Genomic DNA, 22,618 nt, shown 5'->3' with positions numbered 1-22,618 from the left:
GTGTTAAAGAAATTGCAGAATTTTTTTTTTCTTTTGTCAGTACATTTTAAAATGAATTTAGTTCTAAAGCACAAAAACTTTAAATCGCCTGATGCCAAGGGGTTAAATATTCATAAAAATGGACGAAAACCATCATTACACAGATGGAGAAAGTGTATTTATGTCAAATGGTGAATGTGAACAGGTGTGAAGAAAGACTAAGGCGAGAGTGAGGCCCGATGGGGACGATGATAATAATGTGTGTACAGCACTGAGGAGTATGGAGGCGACATAGAAGGAAGAGGAAGAAATAATAGAGACTAACAGGGGATCTCCACATACCTCCACCTGCAGAGCCGCCACCACATATATGGCTGCTCTGTGCGCACAGGAGCTGTGATGAGGTCACAGGAGGGGAGGAGTCAGGTGTCACATGATCAGGGGCCTCAGTGGATGCAGGACTCTGCTGTGCTGGTTGTCATGGTGCTGGATGAGCTGAAGTTTATGTGTGGGGTCAGGAGGGGTTTACAGTGTGGATGTAGCAGAGCCGCGCGTGTACGGGGCGTACGGAGCGGAGCCGCGCGGGTACGGGGCGTACGGAGCTGAGCCGCGCGGGTACAAGGCGTACGGAGCTGAGCCGCGCGGGTACGAGGCGTACGGAGCGGAGCCGCGCGGGTACGAGGCGTACGGAGCGGAGGCGTACGGAGCGGAGCCGCGCGGGTACGAGGCGTACGGAGCGGAGCCGCGCGGGTACGAGGCGTACGGAGCAGAGCCGCGCGGGTACGAGGCGTACGGAGCAGAGCCGAGCGTGCAAGAGGAGCTCTGGAGCGGAGCTGTGTGTGTATACCTGGATGGGGGACCATATATACCAACATGGGAATCATATATGTCTGGATGGGGACATATATATATCAGGATGGGGGATATTAGTATAGAATTGGGGTACATTAACCCTATAACAGTGTCAGCAGCAGACCTCCCCCATACCAGGGTATCATATGGTATATCTCAGAGGCACACAGACAATTAATGGATGACTCCACATATGTTCTTTTGCCGGATGATCCTACTAATAAATATAAAATTCAACTCCGTATGTTTTTCAGAAAAAGGTTGAAAAATACTGGTACTATGTACTCAAAGTGCACAAATCCTTAACCTCATCTCCTGGCAGTCCGATAATCTCAGTGATTGGTTCTGAAATGGAACCACTTTCAAAATATCTCGACTGGCTGCTGAGACCATTGTTAACAAATACTCCACCATATCTAAAAGACTCTGGTGAATTCCTGAAGACTTTATATGACACTGAATGACAGAATTTTATTTTAACATTGATAGAATTCCCCCAAAAAACGGCAATTGAATGTACATTAAAACCCCTCTCTAACATTGTCAGCAATGGTACGTCCCTGTGTCCTGAGCCTATTGGACTACTGCTATTACGCACCATGTGATCACGCACGCACACAAGCTGTGCAGGGCGATCGCTGCCGGTGCTGTGTGCCAGGAGCGGTGCCACCCCGCTCCTGGCACATTAACCCCCGAAATGCTGCGATTGAAGTCGATCACGGCATTCCGGGAGCAAGGGGAGGTAAGCACGCCCCTCTTATCTTCTCTCCGGCATCTCGCGCTGTCTGTGCTGGCTCCCGGTAGTTGCCATGGTGACTTGATGTCCGAGTCACCAGGCATCAGGAACGTACTTTGATCATGCGCAGTGCTCAATCAAAGTAACTTCTGCATAAATTTTCTTAGTCGAGGTTATCCATTACCCCTACTAAATGAACAGACAGAGTCAGTAAAAAAAAATCAAAAAGATTTATTAAAACAGAAAGATAAGAAAAAGCAGAGTACCGTAGAGAGGTTAACTTTAACTGTCAAACACAAAGCAATGGATAAGGTGATCCATACAGCTATAAGACAAAACGGACACCTGATAGAAAGTGACAAAGAGCTAAACGAGAAAGCCAATACTAAACCCCTATCTTCATGTAGAAGTAGTAAATTGGGAGATTTAATAGTCAGAAACAGAACTGAACACAATACAGGTAACTGGCTAGAGAAACTTCGTTCTGCCACCTGCAGATCACAGATAAAAGCTTCCGCTTAGGACCATTGACCTGACATGTGAAGGACTTTGTGTCATGTAGAACTAAGCATGTGGTATACGTCATCTCCCCATGTAAATTCTATAACAAAGGTAAAACTATATGACCTTTTTCCGAACATTATCGCTCTATAATCACTGGAAAGGGAGCTTCTCCACTTAGAAGACACATGCATGATAATGCTGATCTGAAGTGTTTTGCAGGAATAGAAAAGGTCAAGGTCCCTCCACAATTTGGAAATCTTCATGTGTTATTATTAAAACAAGAATCAAGGTTGATTCTTAATTCTGCAGCCCAGGGTAAGGTAATAGGACCCCTAACACATCCCCCCACCTAGGTTGGTCAGGTATCATGTTCTGATGACCACTTCCATTAAAATTGTTACCTTTTTCCCAAAAAAATACCAGCAGAACTTAAATATGTGGTGTACTTTAGGGCTGAGGCTTAATAGTGATTGCAATTTCACAGTTAGAGTCCCTGGGTTACTGCGACAGAGAGGGGCCAGAAGACTGCGGTGCCTGGTTTCATGTACTTCTGCACTGGTTAAAAGTACTTCACCATCATATTCAAAAGTGCAGTTTTTTCCTTGCTAGCAGTGCAAGGGTTAATCTGTTCAGTTGACGCTCCCGGAGCTTTCCTACCTGGATTGTCTCAGCTGTTCAGTGTTGGCCACTGCTATATAAGCTCACCTCTGACACTTATGTAATGCCAGTGTTAGTTCTTACTGCCTGGTTCTGGAGTTGGCAGTAGTAGTGGACAACTCCTTTAAGAAGATACAATTTTCAGTTAAAACATTTCCAACATTCTGAACATGAAAAAGGCTTCTCCCCTGTGTGACTTCTCTGATGTTTATTAAAAGTTGATTCCGTGTAAAACATTTCCCACATTAATTACATGAAAAAGGCTTCTTCACTGTGTGGGTTGTCTGGTGACTAAGAAGGCTTGTTTTCTTCACAAAACATTTTCCACATTCTGAACATGAAAATGGCTTCTCCCCTGTGTGAATTTTCTGGTGTCTATTAAGATGCGCTTTCAGTTTAAAACATTTTCCACATTCCAAACATGAAAATGGTTTCTCCCCTGTGTGACTTTTCTGGTGCGTAACAAGATTTGATTTATGGTTAAAACATTTCCCACATTCTGAACATGAAAATGGCTTCTCCCCTGTGTGAATTATTTGGTGACTTAAAAGATATGATTTGTTCACAAAACTTTTTCCACATTCTAAACAGGAAAATGGTTTCTCCCCTGTGTGACTTTTCTGGTGCGTAACAAAATTTGATTTCTGGTTAAAACATTTACCACATTCTGAACATGAAAATGGCTTCTCCCCTGTGTGAATTATTTGGTGACTTAAAAGATATGATTCTCTCACAAAACTTTTTCCACATTCTAAACAGGAAAATGGTTTCTCCCCTGTGTGACTTTTCTGGTGCGTAATAAAATTTGATTTATGGTTAAAACATTTCCCACATTCTGAACAGGAATATGGCTTCTCCCCTGTGTGGGTTCTCTGGTGGTAATTAAGCTGTGCTGTCGAGTTAAAACTTTTCCCACATTCTGAACAGGAAAATGGCTTCTCCCCTGTGTGGGTTCTCTGGTGGTAATTAAGCTGTGCTGTCGAGTTAAAACATTTCCCACATTCTGAACAGGAAAAAGGCTTCTCCCCTGTGTGAATTCTCTGGTGCTTAACGAAATCTGATTTCTGGTTAAAACATTTCCCACACTTGGAACATGCAAAGCTATTCTCTGTCGTATGAATTTTTTGATGTTTAAGAATAGATTTTTTGAGGGGAAAATTATTTCCACATTCTGAATGTGAAAATGGCTTCTTTGCTTTAGGAGCAGTTTGTTTTTTAATGCTTATTTTGTGACTTTGATTTTCCTTAGTAGTCGGTAATGAATCAGAAGACAGGGCCTCTTTCAAATGATCAGATGACAGATCTTTGCTGTGAAGGGATGATGGTATATCCGGAGTAATGGCATTCACTTCAATTGTATCCTGTGGGATCTCAAGATCATCTGATTTAAAAATTGAAGATGTCAGCTGTTCTTCTGAACTCCTGGTACAGTCATCTGCCAAGAATAAAACCAATTATTATTTTAGAATAAAATATCCTTGAATTGTATATTTTTGAACATTTCTACTTAAACTGTCTGTAAAAATGGCAAGTTATGTAAAATATTGAATTATTCATCAAGACAATGACAGTTTACAGTCTAATAGAAAACCTCATAGGATGAACCAGTAGAGCATGGTGTCCAACTGTTTGTTCATTTTGCCTCCCAAATATGGAATAAAAAGCCACCAAACAATGTTATGTAGGCGAAAATAATACCAATAAAAACTTCTACTCATCTCACAAAAAACAAGCCCCCACTCAGGTACATCATGTGTCAGTGGAAAACCAAAGGTTTCTACACCATTAGTGGCTCAAAGGCTCTTGAAAGGTAACATGGCTTCCATAACCCAATCCAGCAATATCCACTCTCCCAAATTGAAATCTCCCCCTCGCTTCTGAGCCTTGCAGTGCGCCCAAACCACATTTATCATCCATGTATTCGGCATTACTATAGTGAGAAGAACCCACTTAATTTACGGTGTATGTCTCCTGGAGCACAATCTGGGCACTATGTGTTGGGTAATAAAATGGTATATTTGCAATTTTCTTTCTCCAACATCCACTGCATGCTAATTTCAGGAAAGTGCCTGTGGAGTCAAAATAGTCACTACTCCTATAGATTATATCACTGAGGGTTATAATTTCCAAAATGGAGTCACTTATGTGGATTTCTACTGCTCTGGTTTTCAGCAATTTTGTTATTTTAGGGCTTCTGCAAAAGGCATCTCCCATTTTCTCTGGGATCTGCTCCTGCGACATCTGCCTCTGTCACCTTATTCATTCTGCAGGCGGCGCTGGTAATGGAGGAGACATCAGAGCCAGAAGCTCTGGGTGATGCAGGTTCTGTCCAGCCCTTGGCTCTGACCCGGCTACATGACGATTCTTCTTCCCATCTCACACCAAAGAACAGCAGGTAACACCATGGCCCAAGCCTAGGGGTGCAAGTCCAGATCCATGTAGAGGGGTAAAAGGGTGATGGGCAAGGCAATCCCTATTTTGGACACTAACTAGTGCAGTCAAAAAGTGTGAGTATAGACAATGACACATCTATTGAAATGATCAAACTCAACAGTCTTCATCAGTAAATAGTAACTAGTGGTGAAACCTCTCTGGGTAATTGGAGTATGGGGCTCCGTTGCTCTTAGCTATCTAAACTATCGTAAGGGCATTTGGAAGAGGCAATGGAGACTTTTTTTTTTTTTTTTAAAGACTACCAGGGAGTTACAGACATACATAAGTTCGGCAGGCCGATCCCACCACAATCAAACTATCACACAGAATTAAGCTGTAAAGAAAGATATGGAATAAAAAAATGTTACATCTCCAACAAAATTTTATGTATGGGGGGGGGAGGACACCAACACTAAACCGGACTTTATTCATTTATGGTGGACCACTGGAGCTACTACGAGTCCTGACCAGAAGAGTAGAGAAAGTATTAGCGCCCCCATTTCAGGAGAGATTGTGCAGTAATCTGAATTCCTTAGGATTGAAAACATAATGGAATTTATGACGTGGAGTGAATCCATGAAACCAGGGCTCGAGCCAACACATCTCCTGCAGGCGTGAATAAATGTATATTACAGCCATCAGCCACGCACAGCTTAGAGATATATCATGGCACAGGTGTAATGTTTTTTATGTAGTCTATCACAATCCTGTATGAAGTTAGTTGGTTTTAAAATAAAGTGTAAAATCAGGATAAAGGGAAACTCTTGTTATTGTACAGAAATTCACACTTGTTCCTCACTGCACACTTAATGTTGTCGATCATAAAAGTGAAGTTTGGCCAGAAAGACTGGACCAGGTCTTGTAGGGACCATATGAGCACATTCAGCAGCACAGAAGGGAGAGAAGGGAGATTCATCCAATAAGATATCAGGATTCTAGGAAGCCAACAGGGGGTAGGTGGATCCTCCAGGTTGTAAATTCTATAGAAAAGGGCTTTCAATGCCCAAAGTCATTCGAACAGTTTTGGGTGAAGGAGAATGTTGTGGTCAAGAGGTAAAATGGTGATCACATGATTGTGATACGGCCGGACTACACCACCGATAAAGCAGCCACAGCCGGTGACTGAGGAGAATCGGTGACTTCTCTGCATTTAGTGGTTACTACTCACCTGGATGGTTATCGGTAGGAATCTCCTGTTTACACCGCTCATCACTCCTCACATATGTTTCTGTAGTATTAATATAGGTCAGATCTTCACCCTGAAACAAATATTGTAAAAGTCACAGACAGATGGAGAAGTCACATCTATGATCAGCTCTAATCCTGACATCTCCACCGTTCTCACTACACGAGTATAAAACATATAATACTGGTGGATAAAACAAGACTGAACACAAGACCTTCACAGCCGTCTACACATCATAGGGGACATCTCATGACACCATCTCTCCATCTACCTGATGATCCCGAGGAACACTGGGATCTTCTTGTTTACAGTCCTGTGGAAGAAGAGGACGGGGACATCTCTCTGGTGTTGTCCTCTTACTGGATAGATCTGGAGGAAACACATACAGGGACTGAATTCATTCTTTACATACAGATAATTATAGGCCGTGTGTATTTAGTCCTATCTATTACCTGGTGATGTGAGGGGCTGGGGAACCTCAATCATGACGTCCTTGTACAGATATTTGTGTTCTTCTATATACTCCCACTCCTCCATGGAGAAATAAACAGCGACATCCTGACACCTTATAGGAACCTGACACATACAATGATACCGTCATCCCCCCAATCCCTTCATAGCGTTACTGTCTAATGTCCCAGCATTCCCAGCAGTGTCACCTCTCCAGTCAGCAGCTCAATCATCTTGTAGATGAGCTCTAGGATCTTCTGGTCATTGATGTCCTCATGTATCAGGGGGTGAGATGGAGGCCTCGTGATTGGGCTCAGGGGTCTTCCCCATCCCTCAGACACAGGGTCCTGACAGCGCTCACTAGAGGTCTTCTTCACTACTGTGTAATCCTGGTTATGGAGAGACACATTAATAAATCTCACTCCAGACATTTCCAGAGTCCTCACCTTTCCAGTTCTGTCCATCTGTTATTCCCATATATAAGAATGATGTAATGTGATGTCATCAGAATCTCTCACCTCTCCAGTAAGACGGAAAAGGATCTCTAGGGTGAGGTGTAATATTCTCTCCGCCATCTTGTCTCTATCCATATCCATCTTTGATGGGAGAATCAGGAAAATACTCTTACATAGAAGATCTTCACTGAGAGGATCTGATATTGACCTGAACAAGAAGAAAATGAGCCGATGGAACATCATAAAAATCCTGGAGATAATAAGGGAAACATGAGGAGATTTATTATTTTACAGTATTTAGTTTTCTGCTTTACATCTAGTAATAAAACCTATATATTTTAGGCCACAAACAAAAATCAGTTTCTTCCTCGGAGTCTGGAGCTGAACACGTTTCTCAAAGACTCATCTTCCATAACGCTAATTCTCGTCCTATTTACCGACACTGGAATCGGCATTAGCAATACTGCAGGAGATATTCATTACATGTAACATGAGAAATAACTACTTCATGATGAGGACGACACATTCATCATCTACTACGGCTCTAGAAAGATATTTGGCCAGAGTCCATCATTGACTACATCTCCACCGGCCGTCTATATGAATGTTTCCCGTCTTCCCCGGACTGTAATCTTATGTCACGTTAGATCTCATGTCTGATTCACACACAGAAGTTTGATGCTTTTATATATAATTTCACAAGCCCCTACATATAATAAACTTAAGTGCCTTTCATGTGGCACTAAAGAGTGTTTACCCGAATAAATAAATGAAAAAAACCCCACTATTTTTCGTAACCAGGCAAGGTGAAGCAGACAGCTGCGGGCTGATATCAGGCTCAGAAGGATCCTGGTTATTGACCCTTTCCAGCCTGAAAATACGCGCTTTGCCCACCTCTTCTCTATTGCCCTGGTGCGGTGGCAATCGGGGTAATGATAGTTGAGGTTGATGTCAGCTGTGAATTGTCAAAAAACACATTTGGCATCAAGCCCTGGGGTTAGTAATGGAGAAAAAAATACACAGACATAAAAAAAAAAATTATTTGAAGAAAGACTCCCCGACACTCTTCCTGGTTCACCAATTTATTTTTTAAAAAAAAAAAACATGCAGGTCCGACGTAGTCCATGGCATTCCCATGACGATCCCCGAATCCAACATCCAAAGGCTATGGAGCCTTGTTCAGAGGACGACACTCTATAGGTCGTAGCAGCAGCCACTCCGGGGCCCACTGCGTTCCACAAGACCTGGCGGCTCTGATGAGCAGTGACCTCAGTAACTACACCGCTCATCAGAGTGACCAAGTCCTCTGTATAATAACCCCATGTAGTGCCCCACAATAATGGCCCCACACAGTGCCCCAGTGTCTAATGGCCCCATATAGCGCACCATACTATAATGTGCCCCACAGTATCATGACCCCATATAGTGAACTATAGTATAATACCCCCCCATATAGTGCCCCAGTGTCTAATGCCCCCGACATATAGTGCCCCAGTGTCTAATGCCCCCCCCAAATAGTGCCCCAGTGTCTAATGCCCCCCCCAAATAGTGCCCCAGTGTCTAATGGCCCCATACAGTGGCCCACAGTCTAATGGCCCCATACAGTGGCCCACAGTCTAATGGCCCCATACAGTGGCCCACAGAATAATGGCCCCATACAGTGGCCCACAGAATAATGGCCCCATACAGTGGCCCACAGTATAATGGCCCCATACAGTGGCCCACAGAATAATGTGCCCCACAGTATCATGGCCCCATATAGTGAACTATAGTATAATGTCTTCCCCATATAGTGCCACCCAGTATAATGGTCCCATATAGTCCACCACAGTATAATGGTCCCATGTAGTGCATCCTGGTATATGGCCCGTGACATTACTAATAGATGGGGGCACAGGTGACATTACTAAATATATGGGGGCACACAGGGGACATTACTAATATATGGGGGTACACAGGCGACATTACTAATATATGGGGTCACACAGGGGACATTACTAATATATGGGGGCACAGCGGACATTACTAATATATGGGGGCACACAGGGGACATTACTAATATATGGGGGCACACAGGGGACATTACTAATATATGGGGGCACACAGGGGACATTACTAATATATGGGGGCACACAGGGGACATTACTAATATATGGGGGCACACAGGGGACATTACTAATATAGGGGGGCACACAGGGGACATTACTAATATATGGGGGCACACAGGGGACATTACTAATATAGGGGGGCACACAGGGGACATTACTAATATAGGGGGGCACACAGGAGGACATTACTAATATAGGGGGGCACACAGGAGGACATTACTAATATAGGGGGGCACACAGGAGGACATTACTAATATATGGGGGCACACAGGGGACATTACTAATATATGGGGGCACACAGGGGACATTACTAATATATGGGGGCACACAGGGGACATTACTAATATATGGGGGCACACAGGCGACATTACTAATATATGGGGGCACACAGGCGACATTACTAATATATGGGGGCACACAGGGGACATTACTAATATATGGGGGCACACAGGGGACATTACTGATATATGGGGGCACACAGGGGACATTACTGATATATGGGGGCACACAGGGGACAGTACTGATATATGGGGGCACACAGGAGGAGTTGTGGCCGCTGCAGGTGAATAGGGGAATATTATCATGTGGAGTCACAGGGGGAGAAGGGAGAATTATTACAGTGGCCGGTACAGAGGGGAGGACATTACTGTCTGGAGGACAGTAGGAAACCGCAATCACTGCACACACAGATAGGAATCGCAGGTGTGAATAAGGACTATAGTGAGTGCGATAATAATGTGCACAGTGCTGCGGAGTATGGCGGCGATATAGAAGGAAGAGGAAGAAATAATCCGCATAGAGAATAACGAGGGGTCTCCACATACCTCCACCTGCAGAGCCGCCACCACATATATGGCTGCTCTGTGCGCACAGGAGCTGTGATGAGGTCACAGGAGGGGAGGAGTCAGGGGTCACATGATCAGGGGCCTCAGTGGATGCAGGACTCTGCTGTGCTGGTTGTCATGGTGCTGGATGAGCTGAAGTTTATGTGTGGGGTCAGGAGGGGTTTACAGTGTGGATGTAGCAGAGCCGCGTGTGTACGAGGCGTACGGAGCGGAGCCGCGCGTGTACGAGGCGTACGGAGCGGAGCCGCGTGTGTACGAGGTGTACGGAGCAGAGCCGTGTGTGTACGAGGTGTACGGAGCAGAGCCGCGTGTGTACGAGGTGTACGGAGCGGAGCCGCGCGTGTTCGAGGCGTACGGAGGAGCGGAGCCACGCGTCTACGAGGCGTATGGAGGAGCGGAGCCACGCGTCTACGAGGCGTATGGAGGAGCGGAGCCACGCGTCTACGAGGCGTATGGAGGAGCGGAGCCGCGCGTCTACAAGGCGTACGGAGGAGCGGAGCCGCGCGTCTACAAGGCGTACGGAGGAGCGGAGCCGCGCGTCTACGAGGCGTACGGAGGAGCGGAGCCGCGCGTCTACGAGGCGTACGGAGGAGCGGAGTCGCATGTGTACGAGGTGTACGGAGCGGAGCCGCGTGTGTACGAGGTGTACGGAGTGGAGCCGCGTGTGTGCGAGGTGTACGGAGCAGAGCCGCGTGTACGAGGTGTACGGAGCAGAGCCGCGTGTACGAGGTGTATGAAAGCAACACAAGTTTTTTCTACACAGTTCTTCTTCACAAGGGAATTTGAATAGCTCCTCTGATAATATCTACAGGACTTGCAGACAGCAGATAAGGACATGGTGGGAAATTGCGAGTTTTGAAACTTATTTTCAGAGGAGAATCGTATATGGGGGTCTGAGAATCCCAGTCCTTCCTGATGCACATAGAGATGATGAGACGTTTATGAAAGGTTGGGAAGATCTCCTGACAGCTCCTTACGGATGATTAATCACCTTCTCGAATATGAGAAGAACCTGTTACTCAGGGGCGGAACTACCGCCCGTGCAGCCGGTTCATTGAACGGGGGCCCCGAGGGAGAGGGGGCCCCTCCAGCCTCCAGCAGGGCCGCCATCAGGGCATGACTGCCCTGACTCCAGTATGGGGCCCGGCCGGTAGGGGCCCCCTCGGGGGCCCCCCTCTTGTGCGTCTCTCTCCTCATGGGGCCCCCGGCCCCATGCTATGCGCCGGGTCCGGGACATTTCAGCGCTGAGCTGCGCTGTTGCAGCAGCGCCTTCATGATTCCCCTGACTTCCGGTCATGTGACGGTGCAGTCACATGGCCGGAAGTCAGGAGAACCTGCTGTCAGCGATTTGGACGAGCGCCAGGATTCTGCAGGGATCGCATGGGGGTAAGTATAACAAGTTTTATTTTTTTTAAAATACAATTAACTAGGAGTGGAGAGATGGGAGATGCACATGTGTGTGTGTGTGTGTGTGTGGGGGGGAGATGGGAGATGCACATGTGTGTGTGTGGGGGGGGAGATGGGAGATGCACATGTGTGTGTGTGGGGGGGGAGATGGGAGATGCACATGTGTGTGGGGGGGGAGATGGGAGATGCACATGTGTGTGGGGGGGGAGATGGGAGATGCACATGTGTGTGGGGGGGGGAGATGCACATGTGTGTGGGGGGGGGATGGGAGATGCACATGTGTGTGGGGGGGGATGGGAGATGCACATGTGTGTGGGGGGGAGATGGGAGATGCACATGTGTGTGGGGGGGAGATGGGAGATGCACATGTGTGTGGGGGGGAGATGGGAGATGCACATGTGTGTGGGGGGGAGATGGGAGATGCACATGTGTGGGGGGGGATGGGAGATGCACATGTGTGGGGGGGGGATGGGAGATACACATGTGGTGGGGGGGGAGATGGGAGATGCACATGTGGGGGGGATGAGAGAGGTGCACATGTGGTGGAGGGGGATGAGAGAGGTGCACATGTGGTGGAGGGGGATGAGAGAGGGGCACATGTGGGGGAGGGGGACGAGAGGGGCACATGTGGGGGAGGGGGTGAGAGATGTGCACATGGGGGGGTGAGAGCTGCACATGGGGGGGTTTGAGAGCTGCACATGGGGGAATTGGGAGTAGGGGATAATGAGCTGCACATAACGAATGTGGGGTGGGGGAGAGTAAATGATAAATGATGATGGGGTGGGGAGAGCACGGACATGATATAATGAATTGGGGCAGGGGGTGCATGTAAATATTGAATGCGGGGAGCAGGAAGTATAGAGTAGGGGGCGTTGCGGATGCAGGAGTGTGACTGGTAACAAATTGGCGGAAAGAGTAGAGGTTCTAATTAAATTATATATTAAGTGCCTATTTACAGTTAATGGGGGCACAGTGGTGGATTACAATTTATATTTGGAATGGTAGGTTGCATAATAACTAACCATATATTGATGGTGGATGCACGTCTGTATTCAGCTGCGTAATGTAGAAGTTGGGGAATGTGCTCTAGATAACTGTGTTATTTTATGCAGAGACGAGTCCTGGCTGGAAGATGTGATGGCGGTCTGTGCTGGATGAAGGAGAAAAGCGAAGATGAAGGACTTCACCTAGAGACGTCACCGGTGAGTCAGTCTATTACATGTACACTGTGTATAATGTCACTGGTGATCACTGTATTACCTGTACACTGACACTATATACAGAGCTCCTGTGTATAATGTCACTGGTGATCCCTGTATTACCTGTACACTGACACTATATACAGAGCTCCTGTGTATAATGTCACTGGTGATCACTGTATTACCTGTACACTGACACTATATACAGAGCTCCTGTGTATAATTTCACTGGCGATCACTAGATTACCTGGACACTTACATTATACATACCATGTATAGAGCACCCGTGTATAATGACACTTATGGTAATATTAGTAATGTGGTGGTAATATTAGTAATGTAGTGGTAATATGTGGTCTGGTCATGGTGTGGCAGTTTTTCTCCCTTCTGTGTGGTATTATTCGGTCACTATGTTGTGGTAATATGTGGTCTGGTCATGGTGTGGCGGTATTCCCTGTATGTGGTATTATTGGTCATTTAAAAAAAAAATGTATATGACACATTCCCTTAAAGAAAACTAAATAAAAATATATCTAAAAAGAGTATTGGATATTTTAAGAAAATTTTAATAGGTTAGAGTAGGGCCCGCCCAGAAGAGTCTACCTTATCGTGGTGGCGGCTTTAAAAATCTTTTGGCCAAAACAAAAGCTGATGGCTATGTATGTGGCGCCGTCACATGGCCGAACGTCAGGAGAACGGTGGCAGCGACGTGGACGAGCGCCAGGATTCTGCAGGGATTGCATGGGGGTAAGTATAACAAGTTTTATTTTTTTAAAATACAATTAATTAACTAGGAGTGGGGGGGATGAGAGATGCACGGGGGGGATGAGAGATGCACATGGGGGGGGTGAGAGATGCACATGGGGGGGTGAGAGATGCACATGTGTGTGGGGGGGAGATGGGAGATGCACATGTGTGGGGGGGGATGGGAGATGCACATGTGTGGGGGGGGGATGGGAGATACACATGTGGTGGGGGGGGAGATGGGAGATGCACATGTGGGGGGGATGAGAGAGGTGCACATGTGGTGGAGGGGGATGAGAGAGGTGCACATGTGGTGGAGGGGGATGAGAGAGGGGCACATGTGGGGGAGGGGGACGAGAGGGGCACATGTGGGGGAGGGGGTGAGAGATGTGCACATGGGGGGGTGAGAGCTGCACATGGGGGGGTTTGAGAGCTGCACATGGGGGAATTGGGAGTAGGGGATAATGAGCTGCACATAACGAATGTGGGGTGGGGGAGAGTAAATGATAAATGATGATGGGGTGGGGAGAGCACGGACATGATATAATGAATTGGGGCAGGGGGTGCATGTAAATATTGAATGCGGGGAGCAGGAAGTATAGAGTAGGGGGCGTTGCGGATGCAGGAGTGTGACTGGTAACAAATTGGCGGAAAGAGTAGAGGTTCTAATTAAATTATATATTAAGTGCCTATTTACAGTTAATGGGGGCACAGTGGTGGATTACAATTTATATTTGGAATGGTAGGTTGCATAATAACTAACCATATATTGATGGTGGATGCACGTCTGTATTCAGCTGCGTAATGTAGAAGTTGGGGAATGTGCTCTAGATAACTGTGTTATTTTATGCAGAGACGAGTCCTGGCTGGAAGATGTGATGGCGGTCTGTGCTGGATGAAGGAGAAAAGCGAAGATGAAGGACTTCACCTAGAGACGTCACCGGTGAGTCAGTCTATTACATGTACACTGTGTATAATGTCACTGGTGATCACTGTATTACCTGTACACTGACACTATATACAGAGCTCCTGTGTATAATGTCACTGGTGATCCCTGTATTACCTGTACACTGACACTATATACAGAGCTCCTGTGTATAATGTCACTGGTGATCACTGTATTACCTGTACACTGACACTATATACAGAGCTCCTGTGTATAATTTCACTGGCGATCACTAGATTACCTGGACACTTACATTATACATACCATGTATAGAGCACCCGTGTATAATGACACTTATGGTAATATTAGTAATGTGGTGGTAATATTAGTAATGTAGTGGTAATATGTGGTCTGGTCATGGTGTGGCAGTTTTTCTCCCTTCTGTGTGGTATTATTCGGTCACTATGTTGTGGTAATATGTGGTCTGGTCATGGTGTGGCGGTATTCCCTGTATGTGGTATTATTGGTCATTTAAAAAAAAAATGTATATGACACATTCCCTTAAAGAAAACTAAATAAAAATATATCTAAAAAGAGTATTGGATATTTTAAGAAAATTTTAATAGGTTAGAGTAGGGCCCGCCCAGAAGAGTCTACCTTATCGTGGTGGCGGCTTTAAAAATCTTTTGGCCAAAACAAAAGCTGATGGCTATGTATGTGGCGCCGTCACATGGCCGAACGTCAGGAGAACGGTGGCAGCGACGTGGACGAGCGCCAGGATTCTGCAGGGATTGCATGGGGGTAAGTATAACAAGTTTTATTTTTTTTAAATACAATTAATTAACTAGGAGTGGGGGGGATGAGAGATGCACGGGGGGGATGAGAGATGCACATGGGGGGGGTGAGAGATGCACATGGGGGGGTGAGAGATGCACATGGTGGGGGTGAGAGATGCACATGGTGGGGGTGAGAGATGCACATGGTGGGGGTGAGAGATGCACATGGTGGGGGTGAGAGATGCACATGGTGGGGGTGAGAGATGCACATGGGGGGGTGAGAGATGCACATGGGGGGATGAGAGATGCACATGGGGGGGGATGAGAGATGCACATGGGGGGGGATGAGAGATGCACATGGGGGGGATGAGAGATGCACGGGGGGTGAGAGCTGCACATGGGTGGGATGAGAGCTGCACATGGGGGGGGTGAGAGATGCACATGGGGGGTTATGTTTACATAACTTTGTTGCCTTATGAAGGGCAGGGGGGGCCCCCCAAAATTTCTTGCACAGGGGCCCACTACAGTCTGTGTCCGCCCCTGCTGTTACTGATGAATCAAAAATTAGAGAAAGAGATGAGAGAAATTCTACAGTTTGCTTCACAGCCTGATTTCGTGAATTTGGAGTTAAAATTACAAAAACATTTTGAAATATTTAATAGGGACTTCAAAGAAAGGAAGCATGGGAAGTTTATATGAGATCTGAAAGACTTCGAGACAGGAGAGGTGTAGAAAAATAAATGCAGAGGGCAAAGATCAACAAGACCCAGGTTTACTGACCTTTCGGGTACTGATCTATCGGAGTCTGATAGCTCTGTCAGTGGGCAGGGAGATTTTAGGTTAGGAATGAAGAGAAAGAGCCGATATAAAAGGAATCGGAGACAAAGGAAATTGTCCCTCTCTAAATCATTGGGGGGACAATTTGTGGAACAATTCAAAATTGTTTTCCAGAATCCCCCTCTCCTGCTTATTTTCATCTCCATTAACCACTATGAGAACAGAACCAGTAACTCAGGGAGTGGAAAGCTCAGCCCACTATACCTGCTGTGTTTGGAAATATGATGTAAACGGGAACACCAATTGTCCCCCAAATGTCAGTAACGACAGCTTTACCTGCAACCCCCATGACTATGACAACAACAATGCCATCAATAGGCTTCACTGGACAGACTTTCCCTTTTTTAGGGAGCAATAATAGACATAGAAAGTAATAATAGGTCTCTCTGTAATGATGATAATTTACAGATTTTCACTTAGTGACATACAGATAGGACTTCTAAGGAAAGGGCTGTCATTTACTCCAACCCCAAGGTTTGATCTCTTTGTATGGACGAAGGATGTCAACTTATTCGCCCGTAAACTGGCCTTGCATAAATATCATGCAATTAACCCCTTGATGACCTGATCATTTTCCATTTTTGCATTTTCCATTTTTGCTCCCCTTGTTCCCAGGGCCATAGCGTTTTTTATTTTTCTGTCAACATGGCCGTGTGAGGACTTATTTTTTGTGGGACAAGTTGTACTTTTGCATGCCATCACTGGTTTTATCATATCATGTACTGGAAAATGGGGAAAAAAATCTAATTACGGTGAAATTGGAAAAAAAAGTGCAATACCACAGTTGTTGTTTTTTTTTACCACATTCACTGAATGCTAAAACTGACCTGGCATTATTATTCTCCAGGTCATGACGAGTTCGTAGACACCAAACATGTATAGGTTCTTTTTTATTTACGTGGTGAAAAAAAATCCAAAGTTTGCTAAAAAAAAAGTCTCCATTTTCCGAGACCCGTAGCGTCTCCATTTTTCGTGTTCTGTGGCCGTATCTACCATTTTGGGGTAGATCCGATGTTTTGATCGCTTGTTATTGCATTTTATTGCAATGTTGCTGTAGCGCCCCGAGGGTTCGGCCGCTACAGGAGTATTGCACCTCAGTCCAGAGGTGTGATATTCCACTCCCGGGTAAGGATGGAGTATGGACCAGGGCTCAGTTAGCTGCATACAGCACACACACCCCATTTCCGAGGGACAGCTCAACGGTGCTCCCACTAGACAGAAGTGCAGGCACGACTGACTATGTCCCTGCTGGAGTGGGGAGGGAGGGGTGGAACACCCAGTGCTGTAGGGGCAGATAGGGGTTGGTTCCTGAGCGTGGATAGGAGCTCATTGATTGCTGGTCACCTGGGCTCATGGTCAGAGGGAGGTATAAAAGGTGGGCACCATCTTAGAACAGTGTTCAGTCTGTGAGGAGAGGAGAGCTGACAGGGAGCAGCAGCTCAGGCTGAGTGCTGCTCCAGAGGCAGGCCTAGAGAAGAGGCCGGAGCCTGAGAGGAGAAGGAGAAGTGGGCCTGGAGAAGAGGCCAAGGGAAGGAGGAGAAGACAGAACAGGAAAGAAGGAGAAGAGAGAGAGAAACAGAAGGGCTCAGGAACAAGAAGGTGGAAGGGACCCTAAGAACCCACGAGAATCCAGGGTGAAGGGTCAGGCAGATTAAGGGTACCGGATCCCAAGTTCGTGGAGGAGAAACTACCCTCAGCCAAAGACCGGTCGTCGTGATCATTTATTGGTGCGACACCTCATCAAACCTGCTAGGAAGGCACCATATAGGACAGCGGAGGACGGGGCCCACGTTTACCCGCACAAGTCCGCGGCAGCTGGACAAAAGTGGGTCACTGGTGAGGCAGGCCAGAGAAAGGATTAAAGGGGGTCCTGTGCCATGCTCCTAAACTGCCTGGGAGTTGACCGAGCCCCTCACCTGGTGGACGCAGCACGGCTCGGGCAGTCATTCCCTGCAGAAGTGACTTGGATATTAACCGTGAGTAAAGACCCTGGACTGCAGTACGTTGTCTGTGTGCTTTTTCGCTCCTCCGGCACTACCGGTACTGGGACTCTCACCACCATCACTCCCACCATCCACTACACTGCCCTGGGGCCGCACTCTTCCCGTGGGGAGTCACACTACCCCAGCTGCACACCTCATCAGCCCCAGCGGTCTGCATGCAGCGGCGGTTCCTAATAACCGCAATCCACGGGTGGCGTAGTCGGACATTATCTAAAGTACAGTAACAGACTGCCATTGGTCTGACCACCCTGAGCCGCGGGACCGGGCCGCCACTACTACTCCCAGCGTCTCCCTATTGCCCGGTTCAGCGTGCCCCATGGCCCAGGGGGCGAGTCATTGCGGCGACCAAAAAAACATAATTTTGGAGTTTAGAATTTTTTTTCTCGTTCCGCCGTTTACCGATCAAATTAATTCTTTTTTTAGATTGATAGATCAGGCGATTCTGAATGCGACTATACCAAATATGTGTTGTTGTTTTTTATTGTTTTATATTTAATGGGGCGAAAGGGGGTGATTTCAACTTTTATATATTTTTTATTTTTTTAATATTTTTAAAAACATTTTTTTTTATTTTTTGCATGCTTCAATAGTCCATGGGAGACTAGAAGCAGCACTTGCCTGATCGGCTCTGCTTCATACAGGCGATGAGCAGATCATCTGTATGTAGCAGAAATGCTCACTGGCTATGAGTGCTGACCACTGGGCGGCACTCATAGTAATCTTGACATGACAACCACAGGGGTCTGCTGCAGACCACAGGTTGTCATGCCAACCCATTGGTGACCCACGATCATGTGACAGCGTCACTGATGGGCGGGGCTAATGCCCCACTTCTGGCGCGAAGATGTTAAATGCCGCTGTCAGAGATTGACAGCGGCATTTAACTGGTTAACAGCCGCGGGTGACATGTTGCGGGCACATTTCAGCTGTATAGATCAGCTGACATGTGCCCGGTTCAGTTCAGGCTCAGCGCCTGAGCCCTTGCTGAACCGGGGGTACCGACATGGTGCATATTAGTTCGTACCACGTTGGCAAGGGGTTAAATCATTAGAACCCATATTGATGAAGGAGAAGGAGGAAGAGGCAATACATTAGAAGACCTGGAAGCTTACTCAATGACTTCTGACTCACCCAGTCCTCCTTTTTCAAATTTAAGATCTAAGAGCAAAAATATCCCACCTGTTGCACAATATCACTACATAGATACAGTACAGACCAAAAGTTTGGACACACCTTCTGATTTAAAGATTTTTCTATATTTTCATGACTATGAAAATTGTATTCACACTGAAGGCATCAAAACTATGAATTAACACATGTGGAATTATATACTTAACAAAAATGTGTGAAACAACTGAAAATATGTCTTATATTCTAGGTTCTTCAAAGTAGCCACCTTTTGCTTTGATGACTGCTTTGCACACTCTTGGCATTCTCTTGGCATTCTCTTGATGAGCTTCAAGAGGTAGTCACCGGAAATGGTTTTCACTTCACAAGTGTGCCCTGTCAGGTTTAATAAGTGGGATTTCTTGCCTTATAAATGGGGTTGGGACCATCAGTTGTGTTGTGCAGAAGTCTGGTGGATACACAACTGATAGTCCTACTGAATAGACTGTTAGAATTTGTATTATGGCAAGAAAAAAGCAGCTAAGTAAAGAAAAACGAGTGGCCATCATTACTTTAAGAAATGAAGGTCAGTCAGTCCGAAAAATTGGGAGAACTTTGAAAGTGTCCCCAAGTGCAGTTGCAAAATCCATCAAGCATTACCAAGAAACTGGCTCACATGAGGATCGCCCCAGGAACGGAAGACCAAGAATCACCTCTGCTTCTGAGGATAAGTTTATCCGAGTCACCAGCCTCAGAAATTGCAGGTTAACAGCAGCTCAGATTAGAGACCAGGTCAATGCCACACAGAGTTCTAGCAGCAGACACATCTCTTCAACAACTGTTAAGAGGAGACTTTGTGTAGCAGGCCTTCATAGTAAAATAGCTGCTAGGAAACCACTTCTAAGGACAGGCAACAAGCAGAAGAGACTTGTTTGGGCTAAATAACACAAGGAATGGACATTAGATCAGTGGAAATCTGTGCTTTGGTCTGATGAGTCCAAATTTGAGATCTTTGGTTCCAACCACCGTGTCTTTGTGCGACGCAGAAAAGGTGAACGGATGGACTCTACATGCCTGGTTCCCACCGTGAAGCATGGAGGAGATGGTGTGGGGGTGCTTTGCTGGTGACACTTTTGGGGATTTATTCAAAATTGAAGGCATACTGAACCAGCATGGCTACCACAGCATCTTGCAGCGGCATGCTATTCCATCCGGTTTACGTTTAGTTGGACCATCATTTATTTTTCAACAGGACAATGACCCCAAACACACCTCCAGGCTGTGTAAGGGCTATTTGACCAAGAAGGAGAGTGATGGGGTGCTACGCCAGATGACCTGGCCTCCACAGTCACCAGACCTGAACCCAATCGAGATGGTTTGGGGTGAGCTGGACTGCAGAGTGAAGGTAAAAGGGCCAACAAGTGCTAAGCCTCTCTGGGAACTCCTTCAAGATTGTTGGAAGACCATTTCCGGTGACTACCTCTTGAAGCTCATCAAGAGAATGCCAAGAGTGTGCAAAGCAGTCATCAAAGCAAAAGGTGGCTGCTTTGAAGAACCTAGAATATAAGACATATTTTCAGTTGTTTCACATTTTTTTGTTAAGTATATAATTCCACATGTGTTAATTCATAGTCTTGATGCCTTCAGTGTGAATGTACAATTTTCATAGTCATGAAAATACAGAAAAATCTTTAAATGAGAAGGTGTGTCCAAACTTTTGGTCTGTACTGTATATGATAGATAATAGATAGATAAATGATAAATAGATAACAGATAGATGATAGATAATAGATAGATAATAGATAGATATATGGATAGATGATAGATAAATGGATAGATGATACGAGGGTCAGTCAATAAGTAATGCCTCCTATTTTTTTTCTCCTTAAATAAGGTAGTTATGTTAAATATTCAAATTTGGCACAATTCCTCAAACCTTCTTCTCCAATCCACAGCAATTGCAATTGCACAAACAGGTGGCAGGACTGTATCTGTTTGCAAAATAGCTGACATCGATGTTCGTATTAGACAACGTTCTGTGATTGAATTCTTGCATGCAGAAGGTGAAACGCCCATTCGAATTCATGAGAGACTGAAAAATGTGTCCGGTGATGCAGCAGTGGATGTCAGTACTGTTAGACGATGGGTTCGTCGCTGTAACACAGCTGAAGGGCCATCACCGTTGGCTGACAAAATGCGGAGTGGCAGGCCAATAACCGCAGTGACTCCAAGCAACATTCAGCGAGTCGATGACATCATTCGTGGTGACCGCCGGGTGACGGCAGATGAATTGTGTGGCATTATCTGCCTCAGTAACGGCAGTGTGATGACAATTATTGGACAACTGGGATACAGAAAAGTTTGTGCACGGTGGGTCCCAAGAATTCTTTTTACCATGCTGTAATACATGCCCTTGTTAAACGGTGGAAAAAGACTGTGGAAATGGATGGAGATTATATTGAAAAGTGATACATTATTCGTTAATGTTGTGGTTTTCAACCTATGTAATTGCATTTGAATTTCTTGGCAATTAAAAGGAGAGAAAAAATAGGCATTACTTACTGACTGACCCTCGTAGATAGAAAATAGATAGACGATAGATAATAGATATATAATATATAGATGATAGATAATAAATATATGATAAATACATAGTTGATAGAGAGATAATAGATCGATGATAGGTAATAGATAGATGACAAATAGATAGATGATAGGTAATGGATGATAAATAGATAGATGATAAGTAATAGATGATAAATAAATATAGATAATAGCTGATAGGTAATAGATGATAAATAGATAGATGATAGATAGATAATAGAGAAATGATAAATAGATGATAGATTATAGATAGATATATGGATAGATATATGATAGATAATAGATGATAAATAGATGATAGATAAATAATAGATAGATAATTGATAGATGATAGATAATAGATAAATGATTAATATATAGATAATAGATAGATGATAGATGGATGATAGATAGATAATAGATGATAGATAGATAATAGATAATAAATAGATAATAGATAGATAATAGATAGATGATAGATAGATAATAGATACATAATGGATAGATGATAGATAATAGATAGATAGATAATAGATACATAATGGATAGATGATAGATAATAGATAGATAGATAATAGATACATAATGGATAGATGATAGATAATAGATAGATAGATAATAGATACATAATGGATAGATGATAGATAATAGATAGATAATAGATTGATGATAGATAGATAATAGATAAGGGACTCTGGTCATGGACTGGTGACACCTAAGATGTCTGACAGCAGCTCGCTGGTGACATCATTATCTCCGTCAGCCATTAAAGACATCAGAACTCGAGGATCATCTTGTTTCCCACTGAGAACAATCTGTAATTATCTGCAAACTGGGGGGACACAGAACCCACCCATAATCCAGCACAGCA

The 22,618-nt window shown here is 45.2% G+C and overlaps 1 protein-coding gene across 2 annotated transcripts; it reads right to left on the bottom strand.

Moving 5' to 3' along the window:
- Nucleotides 1–1,782: 1,782 nt before the first annotated feature.
- Nucleotides 1,783–10,238, bottom strand: LOC141191642 (uncharacterized). Of its 2 annotated transcripts, XM_073661581.1 has the most exons (7): nucleotides 10,185–10,238; nucleotides 7,316–7,460; nucleotides 7,007–7,186; nucleotides 6,800–6,923; nucleotides 6,619–6,716; nucleotides 6,330–6,420; nucleotides 1,783–4,163 (listed from the first exon to the last, which is right to left on the bottom strand). In XM_073661581.1, exons 1-7 carry the CDS (start codon nucleotides 10,208–10,210, stop codon nucleotides 2,974–2,976), a joined length of 1,854 nt encoding a protein of 617 aa, XP_073517682.1. In that variant the 5' UTR covers nucleotides 10,211–10,238; the 3' UTR covers nucleotides 1,783–2,973. The 2 variants fall into 2 exon arrangements, with proteins under 2 accessions (XP_073517682.1, XP_073517681.1); XM_073661580.1 differs by lacking the exon at nucleotides 10,185–10,238 and having other exon boundaries at nucleotides 7,316–7,505.
- Between the last annotated feature and the right edge of the window lie 12,380 nt (nucleotides 10,239–22,618).

Source organism: Phyllobates terribilis, unplaced genomic scaffold (genome assembly GCF_046119375.1).
Source record: "Phyllobates terribilis strain yellow unplaced genomic scaffold, ASM4611937v1 Scaffold_49__1_contigs__length_9717188, whole genome shotgun sequence".
NCBI classification, from domain to species: domain Eukaryota; kingdom Metazoa; phylum Chordata; class Amphibia; order Anura; family Dendrobatidae; genus Phyllobates; species Phyllobates terribilis.
The sequence above is the reverse complement of the archived record's forward strand: the minus strand, read 5'-3'. Positions and strand labels throughout refer to the sequence as shown.